Source organism: Diabrotica undecimpunctata, chromosome 2 (assembly GCF_040954645.1).
Source record: "Diabrotica undecimpunctata isolate CICGRU chromosome 2, icDiaUnde3, whole genome shotgun sequence".
NCBI lineage: Eukaryota > Metazoa > Arthropoda > Insecta > Coleoptera > Chrysomelidae > Diabrotica > Diabrotica undecimpunctata.
Genome location: NC_092804.1, coordinates 172,470,723 through 172,497,477, shown reverse-complemented (window position 1 = coordinate 172,497,477; position 26,755 = coordinate 172,470,723). Strand labels below are relative to the sequence as shown.

The window sequence follows — 26,755 nt, the reverse complement described above, 5'->3', positions numbered from 1 at the left end:
AACTTTAAAAATGGCACTACGAATTTCTCTCGGTAAACAAGTTTGCTGAGCTCTACGAGTTAAATGGGCCTTAATAAGTTCTTGACCTAAAGTGGTTAGAAACAATCTTCTTTCCATTATTTGATTTTGCTGCCCTCCATTAAAAATTACATTAGCATTTAATCCTGCAATGTCCAAAATGCGAAACCATATTACTTGAGGCCATATGCGAGTTCTTCTGCCAGTTTTATAGCATGCACATTTCTTATCCAATGAATCCACCCCACCTTTTGTCTCGTTGTAAAAATTTATAATCTCTGGCTTTCCATTAACCATTGTATTGGAATGATGCATAGTTGATACTAACACTGCACGATTTTTCTTAGGAACAAAAGATACAAGGCTCTCGCTTCCTGTAAAACCAAATAAGGCAGAATTAGGTGGCCTGTTTTTTTGGGGTTGAAATTCAGCAGGAAACTCTCTTTTATTTCTTTTTAGAGTTCCAACATATGAAATTTTATGGCTTCTAAGTTCTTTTATGAGCTCAATGAACGAAAACCAATTATCTGCTGTTATGTTTCTATTTGTACCAGAAATTGGTGGAATAAGTGTCAAAACATCTAGAGTGGGGATGGATAACTTTTTTGGATTTGCTCTGCGTGTATCTTTTCCGGTATATATAAAACCATTTAGCAAATAATGTGTCTTAGAGTCTACTAAACACTGCATTTTCAGACCGTATTTGTCTGGCTTATTTTTGAGATACATCCTGAATTGGCACCTTCCTCTAAATGCAATAAGCATTTCATCTATTGTGAGATATTCACCACAGCTATAATTGGACTGGCAATTAATTATAAACATATTAAAAATATTGGATATAGCTGCCAGTTTATCTCCGTGCGCAATACGTTCTTGTCTAGTAGCTGGGTCGTCAAAACAAATGCTTCCAAGCAAAAAATAAAATCGGTTTAGTAAAATATATCACGGCCAGTACCATTCGTAGCAAATAAAGATCTTAAATCTTCATTATTGGATTTAAATACCCCAGCTAAATATAATAATCCTAAGAAGGCCTTTAATTCAATTATGTCAAGATGATTGGTATATTGACACGATAAATTGTGTAAATTATATTTAGAAGCCATATTAGTTATTCGTTCATTGGTTTTCTCAAGAATTTCTTGCAATATATCGTGGCTAATAATAAATTCCCAAGCATCAACTGGTTTCTCTGGCATACTAGCTCGAGCTTTGATGAGCTCGAGCAACATGAAATGATTAGTCGATCGCCCCCCCCCCCTCCTCTTAACAATGCTGCAATCGCCGTTGGCTAGTGATGAATTTACCTATTTGCGGTGATGAGTTTACGGGTCTCCAAAGGATGCCGGTGATCAATTTGCTATATCTCCGAGGGTCTAATAATTTTAATAATTTTATGGGACGCTATAAAGTTATGAGTTCGTACACTTCCAAAAATTTCTCGTATGAGGGTTTTTCGACTTCGTTGTTCACATCATTCGTTTCTTCTATGTGTTCGTGATTGTCCTCTATAGCCTTAAATAGCACTTTCGTTTGCATATTAATGTATCAGTCTTCATTGCTGGTTTTTATTTATTTTTTGATATATTTAAATACTTTTGTGATAGCTTTAATATTTACTTCGAACTCTTTCATTTTTGTGTCTTATGTAGAATTTGTCCAGGGCTTTCTGTTCTCTCCTATACTCTTTTATTATTTACTCTCTTGGGCCATTTGTTTCGTACTTCGTTTTTCCTCTGGGTTTGTATTTCTTTATATTGTTTGTTTTCTTTCTTTGTTTTTTTCTCAACATTGTTTTTCTGTTTCTATAAAATGTGTTCTTCTATTTATTGACATGTTTCCTCTATGTTTAGTCTATGTGGAATTCGGTTATAAGATTCGGTAAGATTCATAATACTATAACATTTTATCAGATTGCTACGGATTTATTTATGTAGAGCTGAGAACTCTTATTAATATGCGTTGGTCACTTTTATTGTGCCTGTTAAATTCGTTTTCAAGTCTAGAGTAACTTTTACGAGTAGTATCCGAGGTTAAATTCGGAATTAAATTTTTTTATATCGCCACAACTTGGCAGTTTCTGCTTTGGGAACTCCATCATCTTTACATTTTGCCAAATATAATTTGTAGATTTGATTCGTATTGAGTTCAGGTTCCAAATACTTTTTGCCAGTTTTCTTCCATGTGTAGTGGCTTTGGTAACAGGGAAACGAATCTATGTGTGGGTGAACCCTGTCGAGTGTCGCATTGCTTAATTTGTTAGGCGGAACATGTCTACCTCGCATATCCAGCGATAGAAATCCCCCAGTATCATACTTTTTCAAGTCATTGCGTGCCACAGTTTCAGATATGCCTTTAGGTCTATGACTATCTTTAGATTTGGAAGTGACTTGTGCCACAAATTGGCGTTCCCAACTCTTCTGTTTCGTTCAATAATTTTCAAAAATCTGCCTTATTACTTCATCGATGAATTTGTTCACGCAGTTTTGTCTACATGGTGCACAAAATTACTGCTTTCATTGATTTTGCTTTTATTTTTTTACCAGACTTAGCAATATGCTCTTCTCCTAATTGAGTGGCTGAAACTCCTTGGGTTACCTTCCAGGTTTTTATTTTTTTGATAAATTTTTTTGTTTCTGGAAACTCTGACAAATTGAAGTGGTGGTGATTTAGAACTCGGCCACGCAGTTTCGTGATTATCTGCCTTCTCTACAGCTTTACTTTTCTGTACAATGCTTTCAGCAATTTCTATGCCGTACGTATTGGTCTCGTCACTATCAGAACTACTTGGTGTATAATCAGGATTATCAACGCTGTCATCGTCATCCTCTGAATAGTGTCCAACAATTTTATTTTGGCAACTGCTGTTAGCAATTAGCAGCTGAGATGCAGATATCAGTGATGCAGATGCACTGCTCTCCCCTTCTTCTTCTTAAGATGCCTTCTTCATTACTGAAGGTTGGCTATAACTGCAGCAAATTGCTCTCTATCTTGAGCTGTTCTTAGTATCGAATGTGTGTCCATGCCTGTCCAGTCTCTTACATTCTTCAACCAGGGGCATTTTCTTCTTCTTGGACCTCTTCTCCCTTCCACTTTCCCTTCCATTATAAGTCGTAGGAAGTTGTATTTTTCTCCTCTGTAATATGTCCTAGATAACTCGTTTTTCTGTTTTTTACAATATTTAGGAGTTCTCTCTCAGTACCCATTCTTCTTAGCACCTCGTTGTTGGTCACGTGCTGTGTCCAAGAGATCTTCAGCATCCTTCGAAAAATCCACATCTCAAAGGCTTTTATACGCCTCCCCTACTGCTCTCCCCTACTATCTACAATCGTTGTCGGTTGTCCACTACCAACATCAATTAAAGCAGTTGATTCACAATCGGAAGACAAGCTCTGATCATTTTTACCTGAAACAATAGGGATCATTTTATTACAGGTAAAAAGTCGTATTTTCACTAGAACTGCTTATTACTTAATGAATATAGGTTAAAATTGACTCACATTAATTAAAAAATAGTAATAGCATACAAAATTAGCACTTCATTATCAGTGAAAATAAGTTTAACAAAGATTGAACAGCTAAATACTATAAGTAGGTACCTAACTTTATTTTTCTTACCTTGTAGTAAACTATCTCGCGTTTCTATGAGGTTCATAATTTTAGACACTCTTGCACTAATTAATTGATGTAATTGTTTAGTTTCATTAGAAGTCACGTTCATTCTAACGTCAATATAAGCAATACAGCAAAATAATAACAACAGTAACACGTGGTAACACCCTCAAAACGTCATTTAATGTAAAAATGGAGCTACCACTGCCGCTGGAGATTGTTTACCACTGGATATACTACTGTTATTATACCTCCACTGACTAATGGAATTGCTGAAGTTTCTAAATGCATTCTAGGCAGCTAATAATGCTGGACGTATGTTTTTTTGCCATCAGAAGCTATGAAAATCTCATAAGAGCGTGGTATTAACTCCATTTCGGCAAAAATTTGAGTTACGACTGTTTACATCAACGGTACAGATATATATATATGTATATATATATATATATGTATATATATATATATATATATATATAAATATATATTATATATATATATATATATATATATTATATATATATATATATATATATATATATATATATATATATATATATATGTATATATATATATATATACAAAAAAATTGTGTAATTCTACATTGTTCTGTTTGTCCAACTTTGTAACTATTTTGTTGTTCCGATTAATAGTAAATCCATTAGTTGGCAATTACCTTGATTCTATAAATATCAGAATGTTTTCGACCTATACAATCAATTTAATAAATTCTTGAGACTATTAATAGTTGAACTTTATTTTCGAAACTAGGATACCCACCGAATTATATTTTGATCTTTGTGATGCAAATCAAGTATGAAAACACAAAAATAACATGTGTGTCTCCAGTTTATTTTATAGTCAAACGATAACTTAAATATTTTACTGGCATTGTATAGCAGCGATAAATAGTAATAACATTCGCCAAATAACAAACTTAAAATGTTAAAATAAAGAAAACGCAAATGTTTGTCGACTAAAAAAAAAGTTTATTTTAAAATACACTCGCCTGCAACGACAAACTGTTAAACAAACATAAAATGACATTAAGTAAACTACGAGGTATTAGTTAGGGATATAGCTTAATATTAAATAAAAAATAATACAACAATTATGTATAAATCAATTAAGTCAGTTATCTACGTCAACCAATAACACTCGTTTTTTTGTTTTTTTTATTCAAAGAAATAAATAATTAAATTAATCTTATTGTTGTTTATTCTTCTTCTTCTTCTTCCTATGCCGTCCCCATTAACGGAGGTTGGCGACCACATTTTTAAAAGCTTCTCTGTCTTTTGCAACGTGGAATAATTCGTCTACAGTCATGTTTGTCCAGTCTCGAATATTTCGCAGCCATGACTTCCTCTTTCTACCTATTCCCTTTTTGCCATCGACTCTACCCTGCATGATGACCTACAGAAGACTATATTTATTATTTCTCAGTATGTGTCCAAGGTATGCAGTCTTGCGTACTTTTATCGTATGTTGTTTATACATATATTATAAATAAGTTGTTTCTAGGTTATTATCCCATGAAACGAAGCCGAAATATCATTTGAAAAATTGAAAAATTACTGGGCGTTATTTTTTAACTGGAATATCTGGGTGAAGTCAATAGAAAAAGCCTATTATCTCGTAGGTATCGAAACTTTTACTGAATCATAACAGTTAAGCAAAAAAAGCGACTTAATTTCATTTATTTTAATATTGTGAAAAAACTACGCATTCTAGATTCACCAGACGACTCTCTTTAAAATGAGATTTTCTAAATTAAAAAATGTGTAGAAAAAAAAGTTATTGCAAATTAAATCCGAAAGTAAGCATGTTTTTCAATTGTTTATAACTATTAAAATAAACAATAAAAACGTTTAAAACACATTTCTACTTCTGGTCCGTAAGGCCAAATCGAAATCCCCATGAATATATCTGCTAATAATGGAGTTTTTTCCAATGGCACATTGGTGAAAAGGCTGGTGATATCGAATAACGCTTCAGCTATTCTAGCGAGTTTTCTATAATGTTTTCAATCGAGTTATACTTTCAAGGAACTCTTAAGTTTGAGAAACAAGGAAACACATAATATGTTGTAAAAAGTAGCAAGTAAAGACGGGATACTAAAATAATTACTGAGATATTGTGAAGCAGCGATGACAGCACAATTAACAACATTAATTAGTAAAATTATAAAACACAATAATAAAATACCGAAAGAATGGAGAATGAGCGAACTAATTCTCCACTCAAAAAAGGAGATAAAAAACAGCCAGAAAACTACAGAGGTATAAACTTGTTAAATACTACGCTAAAATTTACAACTAAAACTTTTTAACAACAGGGTTTTCGTAGTGGAAGATCGTGTACAGATGCAATATTCGTTATAAAGTAAATTACTGAGAAATCACTAGAGTAACATAGACCAGCATTTCTGTGTCTGATTGACCTAAAGAAAGCGTTTGACAGAGTAAGACTCAAATATGTAATCCATCCTCTGTATAATAGAGAAGCGCCCCTAAATATTATAAAAACTATCGAAAACAAAACAACAAAATGGAAGTCAGAATAGATGGACAACTTACAGAACCTATAGAAATAGGCATCGGAATAAGACAAGGGGATTCATTGAGCGCCATGCTTTTCAATTTGATCATGGATGAAATCATCAAAAGCGTTAACAAAGATAATTAATATGATAATTTTTCGACTGTTCTAACAACCATTCAAATTTCGTCATTTTGTGTCATGTGGAACACTTTCACCCAATCATGTCAACATTAGACTGATAATTGCATTCAGTGCAATTTTCAATCCCTATGACAACACGACTTGCTGTGCAAGAAGTAAGATGGACTGGCCAAGGAATTATCCAAAAGAGACAATGCGATATATATTACAGCTGTCACAAGAATAATCACGAATTCGGGACCGCATTCATTGTTAACAAAAAAGTAAAACATCTTATTATGGACTTCAAACCAATAAGTCCAAGAATATGTTACCTAAGAGTAAGAGGTAAGTTTTTTAACATCAGTCTCATAAATGTACATGCTCCAACCGAAGACAAAGAAGAGGATGTCAAAGATCAATTCTATGAGGAAGTAGAGACTATCTACGATAGATGTCCCAGAAACGACATCAAGATCATAATTGGAGATCTTAATGCAAAAATAGGGAAAGAAAATATATATATAGTCCATACATCGGAAAATGCAGTGCTCATGACGTCACCAACGACAATGGAAATAGAATAATTGGATTTGCAGCATCCAAGGGCATGGTCGTTGGAAGTACCTACTTCCCCCATAAGAATATCCATAAAGTAACATGGACGACGCCTGATGGTACAACCAAAAATCAAATAGATCACATCCTAATAGAAACCAGGCACTTCTCTAATCTAAAGGATGTACGTACTTATCGTGGAGCTAATATAGATTCAGACCACTTCTTAGTAGGCGCAAAAATAAGAGCAAGAATCTCAAATGCAAAAAAAGAAAAGGGCAAGAAAAGTACTCGCTACAATTTAAAACTCTTGAAAGAGCCCCGTGCACTAGAAAGGTATCAAAATTACCTTGAACATGAAAGCACAACAGATGAGAATTTAACAGCTAGCGAGCAATGGGATATACGTAGAAGAACAATTAAGGAAGCGGCAAACAACGTCCTAGGACCAGAAGAATCCACTCCACGCAACAGTTGGTTCGACGATGAATGTGAAGATATCACTAAAAGAAAAAATTATACATATAAACTTATGCAACAAAGAAGATCACGGGATAAGGAGCAAATGTACAAAGATCTTAGGCAGGAGGAAAAACGCATACATCGAAGGAAAAAGCGGACCTTCGAAAACCAGATTATGCAAGAGCTTCAATCATTAAAGGGGCAAAATGAAACTAGAAAGTTCTATAATATCCTAAATAAGACAAGAAAAGAATTTAAACCACGGCTGACGATGTGTAGAGACAAAAATGGACATATAGTCAGTACCGCTGACGCAGTACAAAGCAGATGGGTTGAGCACTTCAAAGAACTACTTGGTACCGAAGTGGAAAATGATGCGTCACCCCAAGAACCAAGAAATAACACTCACGTAGAACCTCCTTCAATATTTGAAGTGAAAGACGCAATCACACGACTCAAAAATAGCAAGTCCCCAGGAGTGGATTGTATCCCCGCAGAGCTCATCAAACATGGAGGTAACAGCATTATGCACCAAATTCACAACATAATAGTCAAAGTCTGGGAAGAAGAACAAATGCCAGAGGAATGGTGCACTGGAATCATATGTCCACTGCACAAAAAGGGAGATTTGTTGGAATGTAAAAATTATAGGGGTATAACTCTTCTGAATACAATGTACAAAATATTCTCCAACACCCTGTACAGCTGTTTAAGTACGTACGTGGAAGAAATCCTTGGTGAGTATCAAAGCGGTTTTAGGCCAGGTAGGTCAACAATTGACCAGATTTTTGTGCTACGTCAAATCTTAGAAAAAACCAATGAATTTAATATTGACACGTTCCATCTCTTTGTGGACTTTAAGTCAGCGTATGATAGCGTCCTAAGAGGTAAATTATACGAAGCCATGAATGAACTTAACATTCTCCATAAATTAATAAGGCTCGTAAAAACAACTATGAGTAAAGTGATCTGCAGAGTGCAAATACAAGGCGATATGTCACAAGCGTTTGAAACATATGCAGGGTTACTGCAGGGAGACGCGCTGGCGTGCCTTCTCTTTAATATAGCGTTAGAAAAGACTATAAGAGATGCCGAGTTACACAATAGGGGAACAATCTTTAATAAATCAACGCAGATTATGGCTTACGCTGACGATCTGGATTTGATCGCACGTACTACACGAGGACTTAAAGAGATGACTTCCACCTTCTTGACAGCCGCACAAAATATGGGCCTTAAAATAAACGAGGAAAAAACCAAAATGTTAGCATCTATTCTAAATAACAGAGATGGAGCTAGAAACGCCGAAGAAAACTTCAGTATAGACCAATATAATTTTGAGGTAGTAAATAAGTTTACATATTTGGGTTCTCTCATAACAAACGATAATGACACATCTGAAGAAGTAAAACGGAGGGTACTGCTAGCAAACAAATGATATTTTGGACTAAGCAAGCAGCTAAAAAACAGAAATTTAAGCCAGAAAACCAAACTAATAATATATAGAACACTCATCCTACCAGTGCTGACATATGGGTCAGAAACATGGACCATCTCCAAAACAGACGCAAATCTTCTGCTCGTCTTCGAAAGGAAGATACTAAGAAGAATAATGGGCGCATTCTGTGAGAATGGTATTTGGAGAAGGCGATATAATTTCGAATTGTACGAGAAGTATAAAAAAATAGTAAATGGTAGAGATGTAATATCCTTCATAAAAATAGGTAGGCTTAGATGGGCTGGACATGTGTCAAGAGCAAATGAAAATTACCCACCCAGACGAAGTCAAAGTCAGTGTAAGACCAATAATGACATAGGGATGCCTCAGAAACAAGTCCCGACACAGCCACAATTCAAAGGCTACTGGAAACGGCAGAGGTGTGAGTACTGAGAAGAATTACAGGAAATACGCTGAGAGATCGAAAGAGAAGTGAAGACATTAGAAAAAAGTGTAACGTACAGTATATAAGTGAATGGACACAAAATAGAAAAAAAGAATGGAATAACCACATAAGCAGAATGGAGGAGACCCGTGTCGTCAAAATAATAAGAAATAAGTCACCAATAGTAAGAGATAAGAAGATTAATGTAGGAAGGACGTCTTGTTTGTCTATAATTACACCTAACCGGTAATTACAAAAACAGTTTTAGTAAAATTGGTAAATATCACCTTTTTTGTTGAGTTTTTATTTAAAACGCTAATAGTAAGCATAAAAATTTTCCGGTCTAGTCAGTTCATTATAATCAAATTATGTTGTTACAATTTAATTAAAATATTGTTTAAATCCTAAGTATATTATGCATAATTTGTTTTGGTTTAGTATTATAAGTAATTAAAAGCGAAACTTTAATTAAAAGAAAAAAATGAATAGAAAAGCGAGTGACTCAAAGTAATTTGTATGCTCATCAAAAAAACACAGTAGTTGGAATTTTCATTAGACGAGTTATAAGCATTTCTTGGCATGGTTTTATACATATCCTGTATCAAACTATTATGCCCCAAAAGAGATTTCTGAAAATTATGAGTTTTATCCATCTAAACGACAACACGAAGATGCCACAGAAAGACTAAAGGATTCGACAAATTTTACAAATTATGTCCATTCATAAATCACTTAAAGGAGCCATTTGCACGTGTTTACAACCCATCGCAGAATATAGTGTAATAATTTTACTATCTTTATTTACAATTGTACGCGATATAACAGTTTATTGTAGACTAAACTTAAAAATCTAAATTCTTTGTATTTATATGGTTCGGCTCTGCATCGAAACTTCACTGGAATTTTCTATCGACATCCCCACGTAACGGAACTTCATGGAAACCCTCTGAACACCGGTTCTTTTTCTCTAGTCCTTCGGCCAGTTTCTGGCGACACGGCGTCTGCGTTCGATTTTTAGGTTGGGAGTCAATGATTGGTTTCAAGGGACGCTCGTCAATTTAACAATACCTTCCTATGAAGCCCATCAAACGAGGATTTAAAGTTTGGGCTTGTTTTTGCACCGAAACGGATTTCCTTCTAGATTTTGACTTGTATACCGGAAGGGAGGATAAGAATGATGGAATGGGCTTAGGAGAAAAAGTTATTGTCTATATTTTGATAATTTTTTAGCAGCATAAGGCTTGTTGAGAGGTTGCTCATTGATAATATCTTTTCCTGTGGAACAATCTGAAGTGACTTCTACACTGCTTAAAAATAAAAAAAAAAAGAAAGGCTTCCAGTTAAATGTCCCAGGGTGATAGAGGCATATAATAAGTACCTGGGAGGAGTAGATATGCTTGACCAGAATGTTATTCTACTGCGTAAATCGCAAATCACGTAGATGGTGGATAAAGATTTTTTATTACCTCTTTGAGGCTTACCTTGTATACAACAGTTAGATAGTATACAAGCTGATAAGCCTTTATCACAACTTAATACCGTTCAATTTTAGTCAACAAATTGATCGGTAATTTCACCCGTAGAAAGAAAATGGGGTACGCTCCAAATGCAACAAAAGAGAGAAAACGTAAAAGTTCTAATGGGCCCGCAACTTTAGAAAATTCTGTTAGGCTTTCAAACGTAGGTGCTCATATCCCAGAGAAGACCAATACGAGTAAATACCGTCGATGTGGCTTATGCGGTACGAAGGAAAAAGAAAAAAGATGGTCCGGAATTTGGTGGGAATTTTCTTAATCGCCGATGCATTTCCCATTTCGAAACTGATGCAGCGGGTTCCATATAAAATCTAGTATGGTGATGGATACTTTATCCCATTGTTCCATTTACATTTCCAGTTTATAATTGCCATTTTTCTTCTATTTCTTCGGTTCAGAAGATCCTTATTCAAAAGGCAGTGATCGTAATGTGAAGTTCAGTGAATAAAGGGATGTTATCTCAATTTCTTCTTCTTCTTTACTTTTCAAACTACGGTTGAAAGTACGATAGTACAAATAGCACAAGATAAGTCACCAAATGAACGAAGAAGTATTGGCAAACCAAGAAAAAGATGGCGCGATAATTTAAACAATTTATTTGGCTAATATTGAAAAAGAAACAGGCTTTAAAGCCTACAAGAAGGAAGCTATTATTACACTTATTAATGAGAGTAAGGGTTGGTTTCCCTTACTCTACAAGTAATATGATTTGTGTTATGTGTAATATGGCTCTATGTAAGGGATGCTTTACACCATTTCAGCATAAAGTGACATACAATTGCCAAGTAGAAGTATTTGTGATTTTTAATATATCCTTTACATTAGCGGGAAATTATTATCCCACTAAAATTTATGCAAAAACAGAAAGCATTATAGTTTATTGGGATAAATATTTCCCACCTCAAAAAAATTGTTTTTTTGTAATAAATTTTATATACAAGGGTTATTTTATATTTCTTGTAATCTTATTTCACAATTCAAGACAAAATCTTAAAAAATATAATTGCCAGTATCTTGCCATCTAAAGGATTAATGTGTTCGTGTTTTTAGTCCCGCAATCCATTTTCATTTTTCTTATCTTCAATTTCAGATTAATAATAATTATCTGACAACAAAACTAATAAACAACATTTATAAAAAGCTTGCTATTCTCATACTTCGACCTACAGGAATGATATAAACTGATAAGGCTTATTTAAAATAATGAGATATAACAATGAGCAGAAAAACATTTTATCGCAAACTGATAACAGGAAACGTTACGGAAACATTTTCGTTGGCAATATAATTGTTCGGCACGTGCTTGTTTACCCACTTCAAAAGTTGCAGAACATTGATAATGGTTGTAAATTATAGGTCTTACTTTTTTATTTTCGTTCCGAGAGTTCCGTTTGTGTGGATTTCTAGATCCTATTCTCTGTTCACAAATTGTTGAGAGCGCGAAATATGCCTCAAACTCATAAAACGGTCGTAAATCATAGGCGTTCCTAAGGTGTTTATTCATTAAATAATAATATAATGTTTTAATACTGTTATATATAATATTGATAATATTTTAATACTAATATATTTAGCAAAAAAAAACAATTAAAACTTTCACGACTAATGTTGGTTATTATATTATATTAATAAAAATAAGAATTTAACCTTTAACAATTTTGTAAATAAGAATACCTTATCTCTTTGGATATTTCAATACTAATCTTCGCGTTTAATCACTTTACTAGAAAACCTGGAATTCATATCCGAATGTACTATTCGTTGCAAGATAATTAAGATGGAATTCCCCAGATTTTTAATAATATAATTATATTCGAAACTGTTGCGTTCTGCACATACGATGACCTCAATATAACAATTGGGGCCATCCTGAAGGGGGAGAGAAGATATTCTGTTCAATCTAGAACTCGCTGGTTTCCCCCTTTCGGATTGGGTATGTATATTAAAATAAAAGAAAAGAAATGAAAACCAGTGGACTGTATAAAACTCTATTTTAAAAAGAGGTGAAATTAAACATAAGTATACATAACCCAATATACAATTATAAATAAAGAAGAATATGTTACTTAAAAGAAGAAGAATATATGTAGTACAAACTTAAATATTAATCAATACGTAACGACACACAAAAAGAGAACCATAAACAAAACAAAACTGTCGATTGTATATATACCACGTTATAGATAGAAATAATATACAAAAAAATAAAAATATGAATATATATGTCATATAAAAACAAATTAATGAACTCAATTCAAACGTATACTCATAATACACATTATGAGTTAATATTAGGTAACAAACTACACAACCCTGTGATATACATACAAAAAGAATAGTGAAATTATTATAATCTAATAAATATACAAATCTACGTAAAGGAATGGTAAAGGTAATAACGTTTAATGTTCTGAATAAAGTTCAAAAGTTCAAAAATCGCGACACAATATGTAATAATTGGGCACCAAATAAACGTACTTAGCCCATGCAGCAACAAAATTATGGTGTATTGTAGCTTACCCCATAAATCATAGCACCAATCGCTATTACCAACGACGTCTTCATCGACGTACACCAGGAACCACAAAATTCATAATTGCAACTTTTCTGCATCAAACCGACTTCCTCGGTCAAAGGACCGATGCCAAGTGTCTTAAGGTACTCTTAACCCAAACGCACACACATGTGTGTGGTTTGAGAGATAAAACTCGACTCCGATTGTGTAGATGCATCGCTTATCTCCAATACACATCTGTGTCATTTTGCAGATTGCCCGTCTCGTAGCATGTAGTTTTTAACCCAGATGCACCCTTATACATGAAATCTTGATTAAATATACTACGGGGAGAATCAAAACTAACACAAAAAAGTCTGTTCATATTATATAAATATTTATATATCGTTGCGAAACTGCAACATTGATTTTTAATAATATAATTATATTCGAAACTTAACTTGAAAGGGTGAAGTTATTACGAACGAAAACAATTTTTTTGTTTAGTACGTTTTTGATCGCATGTAATTTACGGCTCGTCGGTGTTTCCGCGTCTATGGCAGTAATTAGCGTCTCGAATATTTCTTTTGCGAATTATAATGTGCAGTGCGTGAGTGATTTTTTATTCCATATACCTACGAACATATACGTACCTTTCGCTCGTGCTCGTTTTGTTGGATTGTTTGTGATGGCTTCATCATCAAGTTTTACACCGGTACTGTTGCGTACAGTCAGTAAGTCTGTCTATTCACCAAGAGAGAAGACTATTGTCCTGAATGTTCACGATGCAACACTGTCCGCAAGTTGTGCCAACATGACTGGCGTAGGAGAGTCAACTTTATATAGGTTCCTATCAGAAAGAAAAAAACACGGTATAGTTAACCCAAACATAAACGAAAACTTAAAGAGAGGGAAAAAGCCTATTGAAATTGATGAATTTGCCAAAAATGGTATTCGAAGGAAAATTCATGGATTTTTTTTCAAAAAAGAAATACCAAACCTAAACAAAATTTTACAAGAAGTTAGAGACGACCCGGATTTGCCCCATATCGGACGAACTAAATTGTGGCAAGTTTTAAAAGAATTAAATTTCCGGTGGGTTAAATTAGACCGAAAATCACTTTTGATTGACCGGGAGGAGAAGATGATGTTGGAGAAGAAATTATCTAAGATTCATACGAAAATTCCGGGCTGAAGAAAGGCCCATCTTCTACCAAGATGAAACGTAGGTAAACTCAGGTCATACTCTAAAAAAAATTTGGTCAGATAAAAATATATTAAGCTCCAGGCAAGCCTTTATGGAAGGTTGGTCTACTGGTATCTCCCCACCTTCTGGTAAAGGCAGTAGATTAATAATTTCTCACATTGGCAGTGAAAAAGGATTTGTTAAGCATGGTTTGTTGGAATTTCATTCCAAATGCACTATCACGAGAAGATGACAGCTGATGTTTTCGAAGAGTAATTTGAGCAAATGATTGAACACATACCACCAAATTCAATTATAGTATTAGATAATGCACCTTATCATTCACGACTAGTAAAAAGACTTCTAACGAATGCGTGGAAGAAACAGGATATTCTTGACTGGCTGCGGAATAAGTATCGGCCTTACGAAGATGGAATGGTAAAAGCAGAACTTTTAAAAATTGCCCGGCAACACAAATCTAAGTTCAAGAAATACGTAGTTGACAACATGGCGGAAAGGCGAAACATCACAGTCTTTAGACTTCCACCCTACCACTGCGAAATAAATCCAATTGAACTCATTTGGGCACAAATGAAAAGTTATGTGGCTAGAAAAAATACGTCAAATAAAATACAAGCTGTACGTGAATTGTTATACGAGTCTTTATAACATATTACAAAACAAAACTGGAAAGATGCAGTAAGACATGTAATAGAAGAAGAACAAAAAATGTGGGATCTTGATAACATAATTGATGCGACCGTAGAGATTATTAACCCTCAAGACGACTCGGATTCCGAAGTTGATCCTATTTATTTTGAATTTGAATAGTTTTCTAATCGTAATTATATAAGGTAAGTAATAGTAGTTGTAATCGTAAGGTATTAAAGGGGAAAGGCGCAAAATGTCGCCTGTCAAAATCTTCAATGTGTTTTAAATGTATCCATTTTTTTTCAAATCCTGAGAAAACTAAAAAGCATTTTTGAAAAATTTAAAGGCAGAATGAAATATTTTTTAGAATAAATAAAAAGTTTCTTTTGCATGCAATATTTTCAATTAAAAATTATACTATATTTTCTCTTTTATTTTCACCCCTGTTACATAACATATTAAAATAAACATTGTAGAAGTTTTCAGGGACTTTCTGCCCTGAGTAATAATGTAATCTTTCATTCTGCGTTTAAATTTTTCAAAAATATTTATTAGTTTTCTCCGAATTCGAAAATAATGGATACATTTAAAACACATTCGACCTTCATTCGTCAATAACAAATAAATTAAATTGAACGTATACCGGCTTAAATTGAAGGTCTTTTAGGGTACTTTCATAATATATACAGAAATTACCCATTACAAAACTTACTTTAGGCAAAAAATGAAAAAAACTCAAAAAATACGTATTTTGGACTTATAAACGCTCATAAATAAACAATAACCAAAAATTTTTTGTTGAATGAACTGGGGGATTGCTCCTGAGGTTGCCCTTTATTATAACCTAGGCCACATTACATAAATTCCTGGATTAGAGAGTACTATAATAGCCCACAACCTGGGCTATTATATGGATGTTTATATTATAAAGGAAATAATTTATCATTTACAGGAAAATATACTCAGTTAATATTAAAAGGCGCGAAAAATGATGTCGTTTAATTAAAAATAAGACATTGGTATTTTAACCATAAAACCATTTTTGTTTAGTTATTTTTAGAAATAGTGGGTGTGAAAATAAAATTTAGTTTATAAAAATTAAACAAAATAAAAATTAATCCCAAAACAACTACTTAAATAAAATTCTTACCGAATTAAATGTTCAAACAAACCACCACATTATGCCGAATAAAAACCAAGTTTATTATACAACGCCTTTCCCATGGCGTTAAGTTTCTTTTTGATATGTTTTGGCTAAGTTCGACTATCTTTTGCCTTAGCTGCTTTGAGTTGATGACTCTCTTGAATTCATTTCTGTGCAAATTGGTCTTTATCATCATTAAAAAATAAAAATCTAGAGGAGTTAAGTCTGGTGACCGGGGGGCCATTTTAATACTAATAGGGAGTTAAAATCGTTTTAAAACAATATATCACACCTTATCTATTCTTATTTAAACATTTTCAAATTGTACGATATATTTAAAGAGATGTAAAATCTGTTTGTTTTTTATATTTATACCTGTTCATTTCTAGATAACTGTCAACGTTAAAATAAAATATTGTTATGTGATTTCATATCAGCCTTGAAAAAAAAATTAGTCCAGTCAGAGGGGTTATACGAAAAGCAATACGTTTATTTTTAATAAAATGTATAACGACATAAAAATGAAATGAATAGTGTTAATTTCTTTCTATTTTCTGTATTTTTGTTGTCAGATACTAAGCTGGTACTTCTTCAGTCATCTGTCATTCGTCCCACTTCCACAATGATATTATTAAACACTTTTTTCAATCAATTTGTTCATATTTTCCTTAGTTTAACTTTTTTTGTGCTAGTTCTCTATATATTTTTCTAAATATTGTTCTGAAAATATTTTCTTGTGACATTTTAATATTATTTACTATTTTTATTGGGAATTAACCACAATTTCAGTTTAAAATACGTTTATTAATTCCTGTTCGATTGGAAATCGAAACTTCAAAATAAACGTATTTTATACTTTTCTACTTTCGTTAAATGTCTACTACTACTACCAAAATTTCTCTGTAGTTCTCCAAATAGAACTACCTTTCGTGGCGTGATTAATTTCTTCTTCTATGTTTGCAATCAAAGCACATTTTTTCTCATTTTTAAACGTCTACCATTAGCTCTATTATATTGCGGTATTCTCTAATATTTTGGAAATAAGAAGTTGTCTAAAAACCTAAATCAAAACTAAACAAAGCTTTTGTTTTTATTCAAAAAATGATTTGGCACATAATTTCATTTATAATGGACGAAAATGTTCTTGTTAAAAATATTGTCATGTATTGAGTACGGCGTATTACAATATTTTTTCTTCCAGGTCAAACCGTATTCTCCCAGGGAGCGGCAGCTACACCGATCGAATTGCTAAATGCAATGACAAAAGTAGGAAAGAGTAAAAATCTTAAAGATATTACAGTATGCCATATGCACACCGAAGGTCCAGCGGCGTATACGGATCCGTCCTGTGAGGGAATTTTTAGGTAAAGTATTTTACAAGTATACTATGATTAATTTACATATTAATATGTAATTTAATGTGAATTGTGAGTCATATAATAAAAATAAATTAGGTATACTTCAATTAACCAAGATAACTAAAATCGGTAGTCGATTAAAAGTTAATATTATTATTATTATTTGGGATTTGAATAGGGGGCATTTTTCTTCCGTTCCAGCCACTTTGAAAGCCTCCTTCTTATCCAATATTAAGTTATAAAAACTAGAACAGTCCATTTTTAAATTGTTGTCTACCTGCAATATCGCAGAAAGAGTATCCACTCCCATCTTGTTCCTTTCATACAACCATTGAATTTACATTAGCGAAAAGATTCTTTCAGTAGATTAATAGTTACCATTATAGGCAGGGATCGGAAACAAATACTGGCATATCTTCAAAAGTTCAACTTGCTGTTCTGGCTTGGTATGCGTTTAAAAAAAAAAACAAACTCATTTTTCGTGACACTGAGATGGTTTCTTGGTAGTCTTTGGACTACTTCTCCTTAAACTTGCACTGACGATTGAGCATAATTAGTAATTAATGACAATCTGAGATGAACCAAAACAAACACTTGTAACAAGAGAAACACCCACAACAACATTAACTTTTCTGACTCCGGTTGGATAGCAGAATTGGTGATTTTAACCGTCGAGGAGAGGGAAAGATGGCAATAGGCGAGTTCAACTGTCGAGGAGAGGGGAAGATGGCCCTAGGAAAGGCATAACAAAAGTGTATTATCAACCCAACGTAAATACGGCATTTAGGAGTCCCGGAAGACTTTTTCGGGACTCCAGGTACGATCGTTAAAATTCAGGACAATCCCGTTTTTACGGGAGGTTTGGTCACCCTACAACAGAGCCAATCTAAGAACTAACAAGACAAAGAATTTAATATCATTCACATAAGAAGAATTTAAAATGGACATGCTTTATAATTCATCATCATCATTTTGGCTTTACAACCCTGTGTGGGTCCTAGCCTCCCCAAGAATTTTTCTCCAGTCGTCCCTATCCATCGCCTTCCTCCGCCAAGCACGTATTTCCATATTTCTCATATCTTGGTCTATGTTATCTAGGAATCTTGTTCTGGGTCTTCCTTTTCTTCTTTGACCAATAGGTCTATCAAGGAGCGTTTTTCTAGCTGGGTCGGTTTGCTCCATCCGCATTACATGGCCTACCCACCTCAGACGTCCTATCTTTATGTGTTTTACGATATCTGGTTCCTGGTATATCCTATAGAGTTCGAAGTTGTATCGTCTTCTCCAGACACCATTTTCATTTACCGCTCCATAGATGCGCCTTAGTATTTTTCTTTCGAAACATCCTAACATGTTTTCATTGCTTTTTGTTAAAGTCCAGGTTTCTGAACCATATGTTAGGACTGGGCGTATTATTGTTTTGTAGAGTTTTACTTTTGTATTTCTTGATATAACTGTAGATTTAAAAAGGAGATTAAGCCCAAAATAGCATCTATTAGCCGTGCAAATTCTGCGGTTTATCTCTGCGGTAGTGTCATTTTCAGTATTGACGGCGTTCCCAGGTATACAAATTCGTTAACTGCTTCGATGACGTCATTTTCTATAACAAGTGGCCGTAGTGTTTGTGGTTGCGTACCTATTTTCATGTATTTTGTTTTGTTGGTGTTTATTATTAAACCCATTTTTGTAGCCGCTTCCTTTAATGCTACGTACGCCTCTCGTGCTGCGTTTTCCGTTCTCCCAATAATATTGATATCATCAGCATATGCTAAGATTTGCACAGATTTGTTATATATTGAACCGGTAGTTGTGATTTGTGACGTACGTATTACTTTTTCCAGAGCTAGATTGAATAGTATACAGGAGAGTGGGTCTCCCTGACGTAGCCCGTTATTTGTTTTAAAAGGTTCAGAGAGTTCCCCCTGGATTCGTACTTTGCATTCAACTTTTTCAAGGGTTAGTTTGGTTAAACTTACCAACTGATTTGGTACTCCTAGGTCTATCATTGCTCTAAACAATTCTCTTCTATTTACAGAGTCGTAGGCTGCCTTGTAGTCTATAAATATGTGGTGCGTGTCTACACCGTATTCCAGTGTTTTCTCTAGAATTTGTCTTAGGGTTGAAATCTGATGAATTGTTGATTTACCACCTCTGAAACCAGCCTGGTATTGTCCTATTATTCGCTCTGCATATGGTGCCATACGATGGCATAGTATATTGGAGAATATTTTATACGCTGCATGCTTTATAATTACGAACTAAAAATATTTTCAACTAATGTTCTAACTTTTGAAATTATTTTTCGGTTTGATTTTACAAATTTAAATTTTCCAAATTTAAATTTTCCAAATTTGACGACAATCTGACTTGTATTAATTACTTTTCTATATCTTTGAGTTATGTTTTAGGTCATGTTCATTCTTCATGGGCGGTAATGTACGAAAAGCCGTTGCTGAAGGTAGGGGAGACGCCATTCCGATCTTTCTATCGGAAATTCCACTACTTTTTACCAGACAAATCGTTAAACCAGATATTGCAGTTATTCAGGTGAGAGTAGTTCTATTAAGCATTAGTAGAAATTGAAAAATGTTAGTTATATCTAATTTTAAACTTTTTATACGTAGAAAAACTTACCTTCAAAATTGAAAAGTTATTTTTGAAAGTAGTGCTATAATATGCGTACGGTCCAAACCCATTTTATTCACCAAAACATTAAATGTAAACCCGTAAGCGTCGTGCTACTGGAAAACTCAGAAACAAATACGTCTGGAAAAGCACAAGTTAGGCAACCAACTTTATCATAGTATAATGTATTTTGCTATACATACATATAATAATAAACAGTTCATTATTACTTTATCCATTATAACAATTTATTATTTTATTTTGAAATTTATTATATAAAATATTAATACATATCACTACAGCTTTAATAGATCTCTCAAGTACCAGATAGTTTTCTTTTTTAAATTGAATAATACAAATTCTTATTAGACTAAAAATCAGTAAAACACAATTTTTTAATCCAAATTTTAACAAAATACCACTATAATTTCATTGTGCCCATTGTACTAATACAATCCTGTGGCGACCGTAGTTCAGCGGGCTAGATATTGGCCTTCAACAACGACATTCTCATTTTTAAAAATGGTACGAGAATGGTATTAGAATTAGCAACGTTACAATTGCTGCTTAAATAGGTCTATGATTTGTGCAATTATTAATTACTGTTCTATTAAAAATTTCGTCTATTTGAATTCTGTTTGCAGGTCTCTCCTCCTGATCAACATGGCTACTGCAGTCTGGGTACCAGTGTGGACTGTGTAAGAGCAGGAATGAGCCATTCCAAAATTATAGTTGGTAATTATAAATATTTTATTATGAATATGTCAAGCAGTGTAGGCTTTCGCTGCCAGTGTTTTGTAAGGGTACATTATATTCTAGATATTTTGAGTATGATCATGTATGGCCTAATGTTGAGAGTCACATCTTTAAATGTGATCAAGTGTTTTTCGATTTTATCAAACTTCGCATGAATCCGTTTCTTAAATTACGTTACATTCGCTTCTCTACAACACAGTAAAAATACCAGAGACCACAATAAAAGTAGTTTTCCGCCTAAAGTATAAAGTATAAAGGCGTTTCATCGATTAACATTACCAAACATTGGCTACAAAAGCCTGCATTCGTTTATAAAAATTATATTTACCCGTCGAAAGAATTATATTTTCTTTATTTTCGATTTGTGTTTTTGTATTTTAGCCCAGATTAATCCTAGAATGCCAAGAACATTTGGTGATGGTATAATCCACATCAGCCACATCGACTACGCCGTGAAAGTAGACAGTCCATTGCCGACCCACGGTGGAAAACCGCCATCTGACGTCGAAGTACAGATTGGTAAAAATATTGCCGAAAATCTGGTAGAGGATGGTGCTACACTTCAAATGGGTAAGTATTCATTCATCAATCATTCAAACGTTTATTATTACATGGGGAACTAATATTACACCATATTATTGATGACGAATCTACAAATAGTTTTTATATTTATTATTTTTGATTTTGAAATTCTTTATTTTGCATTTTTATTATGTTTTAGGTATTGGAAGCATTCCCGACGCAGTATTGGCCTGTTTGACTAACCACAAGGATCTCGGCATCCATTCCGAAATGTTCGCTGGTGGAGTTATAGACCTAGTTAATAGAGGCTGTGTTACTAATAATAAGAAATCTATTCATAGGGGTAGAATCGTAGGATCTTTCTTAATCGGAACCCAAGATTTGTACGATTTCGTCGATAATAATCCGTTCATTGAGATGTTAGTTGTAGATTATGTAAATAGTACAAGTAAGTATGATATTGTTTAATTATATTAGTGTTTATGTAAAGAATTTTGGTTTTAGTAGAGTTTAATCGAATATTTACTATATGAATGGTTGATATTTGAGTGAAAAAATACAAAATTTAATTTGAATTCACGAACAAACTTTGCTTAACTTAATTTTTGTTTGCAGTTTGTTAAATATTGAAATATTTATTGTTAACATCCGATTCCTAATAATTCTATTACAATAACAACATAACACCTTAATAAATTGGGAAACACAGCCCAGTCTTAGCCAAATACAGGCAACCAATGTTATACCAATATGTATGTAAGGTTGAGAAATATATGCAACCAATTTTGCAGGAATATGTATGTAAGGTTGAGTAAATAACAGGCTCGAATTATACTTCATAAATTAATCCAATATCAATACAATTAGGAAACCAAAAATTAACAGAAGGTGAAAGTGTACAAAACGTTTCAAATGATGACGGAAATGACAAAAAATAGAAACCGAATAGTAATAAAATTAGAAAAAGATCGACAATTGAGGATGTTTTAAATAACAAGAGATTAAATATCGATTGGAACGTGGAATGTAAGAACACTGTATGAGACTGGCAAATTAGGTGAAGTAAGTTGAAAGATGGTAAAATCAATTTGAAAATTATAGGATTAAGAGAGACACGCTGGAACGGCATTGTATCAAATGGGATACCAAAAATTAATGATATATACTGTAGAAACACAAATGAACGAGAAGTGAATGAAAATACTTTGAGCTATAGAAGGAAAAAACGCTTTAAATTATATGAGGACCAGTATTGATGAAGGTCAACTGAGAACTATGGCTGCTGCTTTTCCATTAACTAACAATGTATAATCTTTCAAATTTTCTTACTTGTGAAATATATAAATTATATTTTGTTTGAAGACGGTTCTATTATACATTAATTTTTTTATTTCTTCAGGCATTATTGCAAGACAACCAAAGATGACTGCCATCAATTCGTGTATTGAAGTTGACTTGACGGGACAAATCTGTTCGGACTCGATCGGTACCCGAATGTATTCCGGTTTCGGAGGTCAAGTGGACTTCATCCGAGGAGCTGCTGAAGGATTGGACGGAAAAGGAAAACCAATCATTGCACTTCCCTCCACTACCAACAAGGGAGAGAGTAAAATCGTTCCTCTACTCAAGCCAGGTAGGTTTATTTTTAATACGCTTACACCAAAGGGACAACAAGATTTTTACTTATTAATTATTTTAAATAGTTTTTATCTTCAGAAGCAAAATATTGCATATTATTTGGATACAGTTTTTCAATTAGTTTATGAATCTGTTCTCAAAATTGCTGTAGCTCTCATAATTTAAGATTACTCATGTTTTTTTTTTGTTTTTCGGGACCGGAAGTGAAAACTTGTCTCACAGAGTCTTAAATTTGCGGTAGCAATGGAGCAGAGCCCCGACCGGTGACCATCTAGAGCAGTGGTCGCCAACCTCTTCAATGTGTTGAGCTACTTTGTTAATTTCGGAATAAACAGCGAGCTACCCACACGGAAGCCACGTAACGCAACGTAAATAAAATAATCCACAGTTAATCTATCATTATATGTATTTATCTTACTGTTTAACTGGTTATACATAATACATAGGTACTAATAATAAACTAATAACAAAATAACTAATATTACTAGTACGTACTTGTTCATAGCTACATTCCTACCTATCAAACGAACACCAACTTTTATCCAGCCACAACGGCATGTCACTTAGGATTTAAAAATAGTTAATAATAACAACAAAAAAGTAACGCACTATCATAAACATTGAAAAATAAAAAAGCACGTTCAATGAGAAGGCTGACACTCAGACTCATCGATATTTTTTTTAATGTTTGCAGTATAATTTGATGCCGCAATTCGAATACAATTATCCAAATGTTCATCTGTAAGTCGATTGCGATATTTGTTCTTAATAAACTTCATATTGGAAAAAGAAGATTCACACAAATAGGTTGAACTGAATAATGCTTTTACTTTCAAGGCAACACGGCATAGAACTAATTATTTGTCTTTATTATATTACTTACAATAGGCCAGATACATTCAGTACTTGAGACTAACGATTTTAAGGCTAAATCATTTTAAAACTCAATGATTTCCATTTTTGTTGCAGCGATGTCTTCGCCAAAGTTTTGCATAACACAAGCTGCAAACTGCTGGATATCAATTTCCATAAAGGGTGAAACAACAAACTGCGCTACTAAAGCCATTTCATTGAAATCCTTAAAACGATATTTGAAGTTACTCTTCAGGGTAGAAATTATTTCTACATGATATTTGTTGTCATGGGGTTCTAATGGATTTTGAGTAATTTTTTCTGAAAGAATAGGAAAATGCTTGGAGTCGCTGTTAATTAGGTTTTGTTCCCAAAACTCCAGCTTTTTGATAAATACTTTTATATTAGAAATCATTTCCGCTAGTTGTTTGTCTCTCCCCTGAAGCTGAAAATTAAGTTCGTTTAATTTCTCTGTAATGTCCACGAGAAAACCAAAATCTCTAAGCCAGATTGAATTTTCTAGTTCTGGAGTCGGTTCATCGCGCTGTTTGAAAAATTGAACTATGCCAGATAGGACATAATTAAAACGTTTCAGCACCCGTCCTCTACTTAACCATCGGACTTCAGAGTGAAGGAGTAGGTCCCCGTATTGACAGTCAACTTCATCGGCCAAGGTTCTGAATAATCTTCTTTGTAACGCTTGAGCTCTAATCTTGTTTCATAACGTTGTTCAGTTTCAGGAAATTTCCACATAATGCTTGCTGATGGATAATGCAGTGGTAACAGAGAAATTGCGGAAAAGTTTCATCTTTACGACATAACGCCACCAGACCCTTATCACAACCCATCATAGCTGGAGCGCCATCGGTTGTCAAGCCTACCATTTTCGACATTGGAATTTTCTCGGAAGAAATAATATTTTTTAAACGAGAAAACAACTCCTGTCCCGTAGTGTGTCCTTTCAGTGGAATGAACTTCAAAAGATCTTCTTTAATCGTAAAATCACTAAAAACCATCCTGACGAACACGGCCATCTGGGTAGTGTCAACGACATCTCTGTTGATTCATCCAGTTGAAGTAAAAAATAAACACAGTTATCTAAGTCAGTTCTTAACTGTAAAAAAATATCATAGCTCATTACTTCTACACGTCTCATCACTGTATTAGCAGAAAGTTGCATAGATTTTATAGCTGAAACTATCTCGTCTTTATTTCTAAAGTTGGCAAATAACGAATAAGCAGCTTCTAAAAACGCCTGTTTTATCATTTCCCCGTCTTCATAAGGTTTCTTTTTTTGTGCAATTATCTGGGACACACGGTACGATGCTTCAGTTGTAGCCTTATTTTTGTCGACTGTTCTTAAAAATATTGATTGTTGTCCAATTAACTGTTTTTTAACTGTTTTAGTTTCTTCTTTCTGGCGGCAGAATGTAGTGGGAATGATTTTTCAAAATTGGAATGTACAGTTTTATGATGTCTCTCAATATTTCCTTTTTTAGCAACGGGGACCGAAGTATTACATAACAAACACACATTTTTATCTTTAACTTCTGTAAAAAAGTATTGTTCTTCCCATTCCGAATGAAAGTGGTATGTCTTTACCTTCTTACAACTGCTTGCCATAATATTATTTTTGTTGTTCTCTACTAACCCAACTGCTGGACGTTGGTTACGCGTTCAGTTTTAAACTAAGCGCAATGTCGCCGCGCCGTGCGTATTTATCCCGTTTAAAGTAATCCAGATCGTTCTCGAACACTAACGCGCTGGTCCGGCTGGTCGGTTCTATAAATAGCCGATTCTAGCTTGACGGCGTCAGGGGCAGATCGCTCACCGCAACGTTGCCGCTGTTTATGTTTAATATTATGACAATTATATTTTTTTGTGGAATTTTCGGAAGCTTCTCTGATTTTTGCAGTTTGTATTTTTTAAATTAAAATCGTTGTAAGAGCTACCAGAATTGCCTTCGCGAGCTACCGGTAGCTCGCGATCGAAAGGTTGGCGACCACTGATCTAGAGCGTACTATGCTCCAGGTGAGGCCGTGGTCTAACGACTGATTCTCACTCGAAGATTGTGCGATTATTTATACGCAATGTCCGAGTCGAGGTAGGCGGGACGATGAGCATCAAGTGCGTGCTATTGGTCGACAGACTAGGGCATTTGATGACATCTCCCCCCTTTGGAGACTTTGTAGATAGGTAAATTTTATTGAGAAATTGAAAAGTTTACAAAGATAAAAAGTTACAAGTATAAACAATTAGAAAAAGGTATAAACATTTTAAGAAAGAAAAGTCTTAATGCAAAATATAAATGTTCGCAAACACAACCACTATTACCTCGATTCCAGTTAGAGGTGGTGGTGACAGCATCTCCACCCTAGACAGGTTCCATCCTCCCTCGACGGGTTCGTCTCCCTCTCAGCTCTCCGGTTCCCTTCTGCATTGTCTACGGTGTTACGTTGGCAAGTTTGCCCGAGGCCTCCTTGGTGACGCGGACCACATACTGGTTTGGCAGGCAGAGACTGTAGCTACTCCAGGACTTCCGTAGCTTCCGGGACTTCAAGCTTCGAAGAAGACTGGCTCGTCTCAGACATCGGGTACACAGAAGCCGTCAGGATTTTGACGTCCTAACATCCGGTAACTCTCCCCTCTGTACTCTTGGTCAAGCATGGATCCATAGGCTTGTGCGTACCACGGCTTCTCATCGGTGGGCGTAGTCGAAAAGCGAGTTGGGCGCCATGTCGTCGTAGCAAGAGTGGACCTATGAAATTATCCACTCTGCTGTACGCTCTGCTTAAGGGCT

At 34.2% G+C, this 26,755-nt stretch overlaps 1 protein-coding gene across 1 annotated transcript in view; it reads left to right on the top strand.

Moving 5' to 3' along the window:
* The window catches only part of LOC140435222 (succinyl-CoA:acetate/propanoyl-CoA:succinate CoA transferase), a 49,688-nt gene that overhangs the window by 18,281 nt on the left and 4,652 nt on the right, over window positions 1-26,755 (top strand). Inside the window, exons 2-7 of the mRNA XM_072524018.1 lie at window positions 17,406-17,568; window positions 19,971-20,109; window positions 20,832-20,922; window positions 21,325-21,513; window positions 21,665-21,913; window positions 22,865-23,098. Of these exons, the coding sequence (XP_072380119.1) occupies window positions 17,406-17,568; window positions 19,971-20,109; window positions 20,832-20,922; window positions 21,325-21,513; window positions 21,665-21,913; window positions 22,865-23,098 (1,065 nt within the window). The remainder of the gene's footprint in view (window positions 1-17,405; window positions 17,569-19,970; window positions 20,110-20,831; window positions 20,923-21,324; window positions 21,514-21,664; window positions 21,914-22,864; window positions 23,099-26,755) is intronic.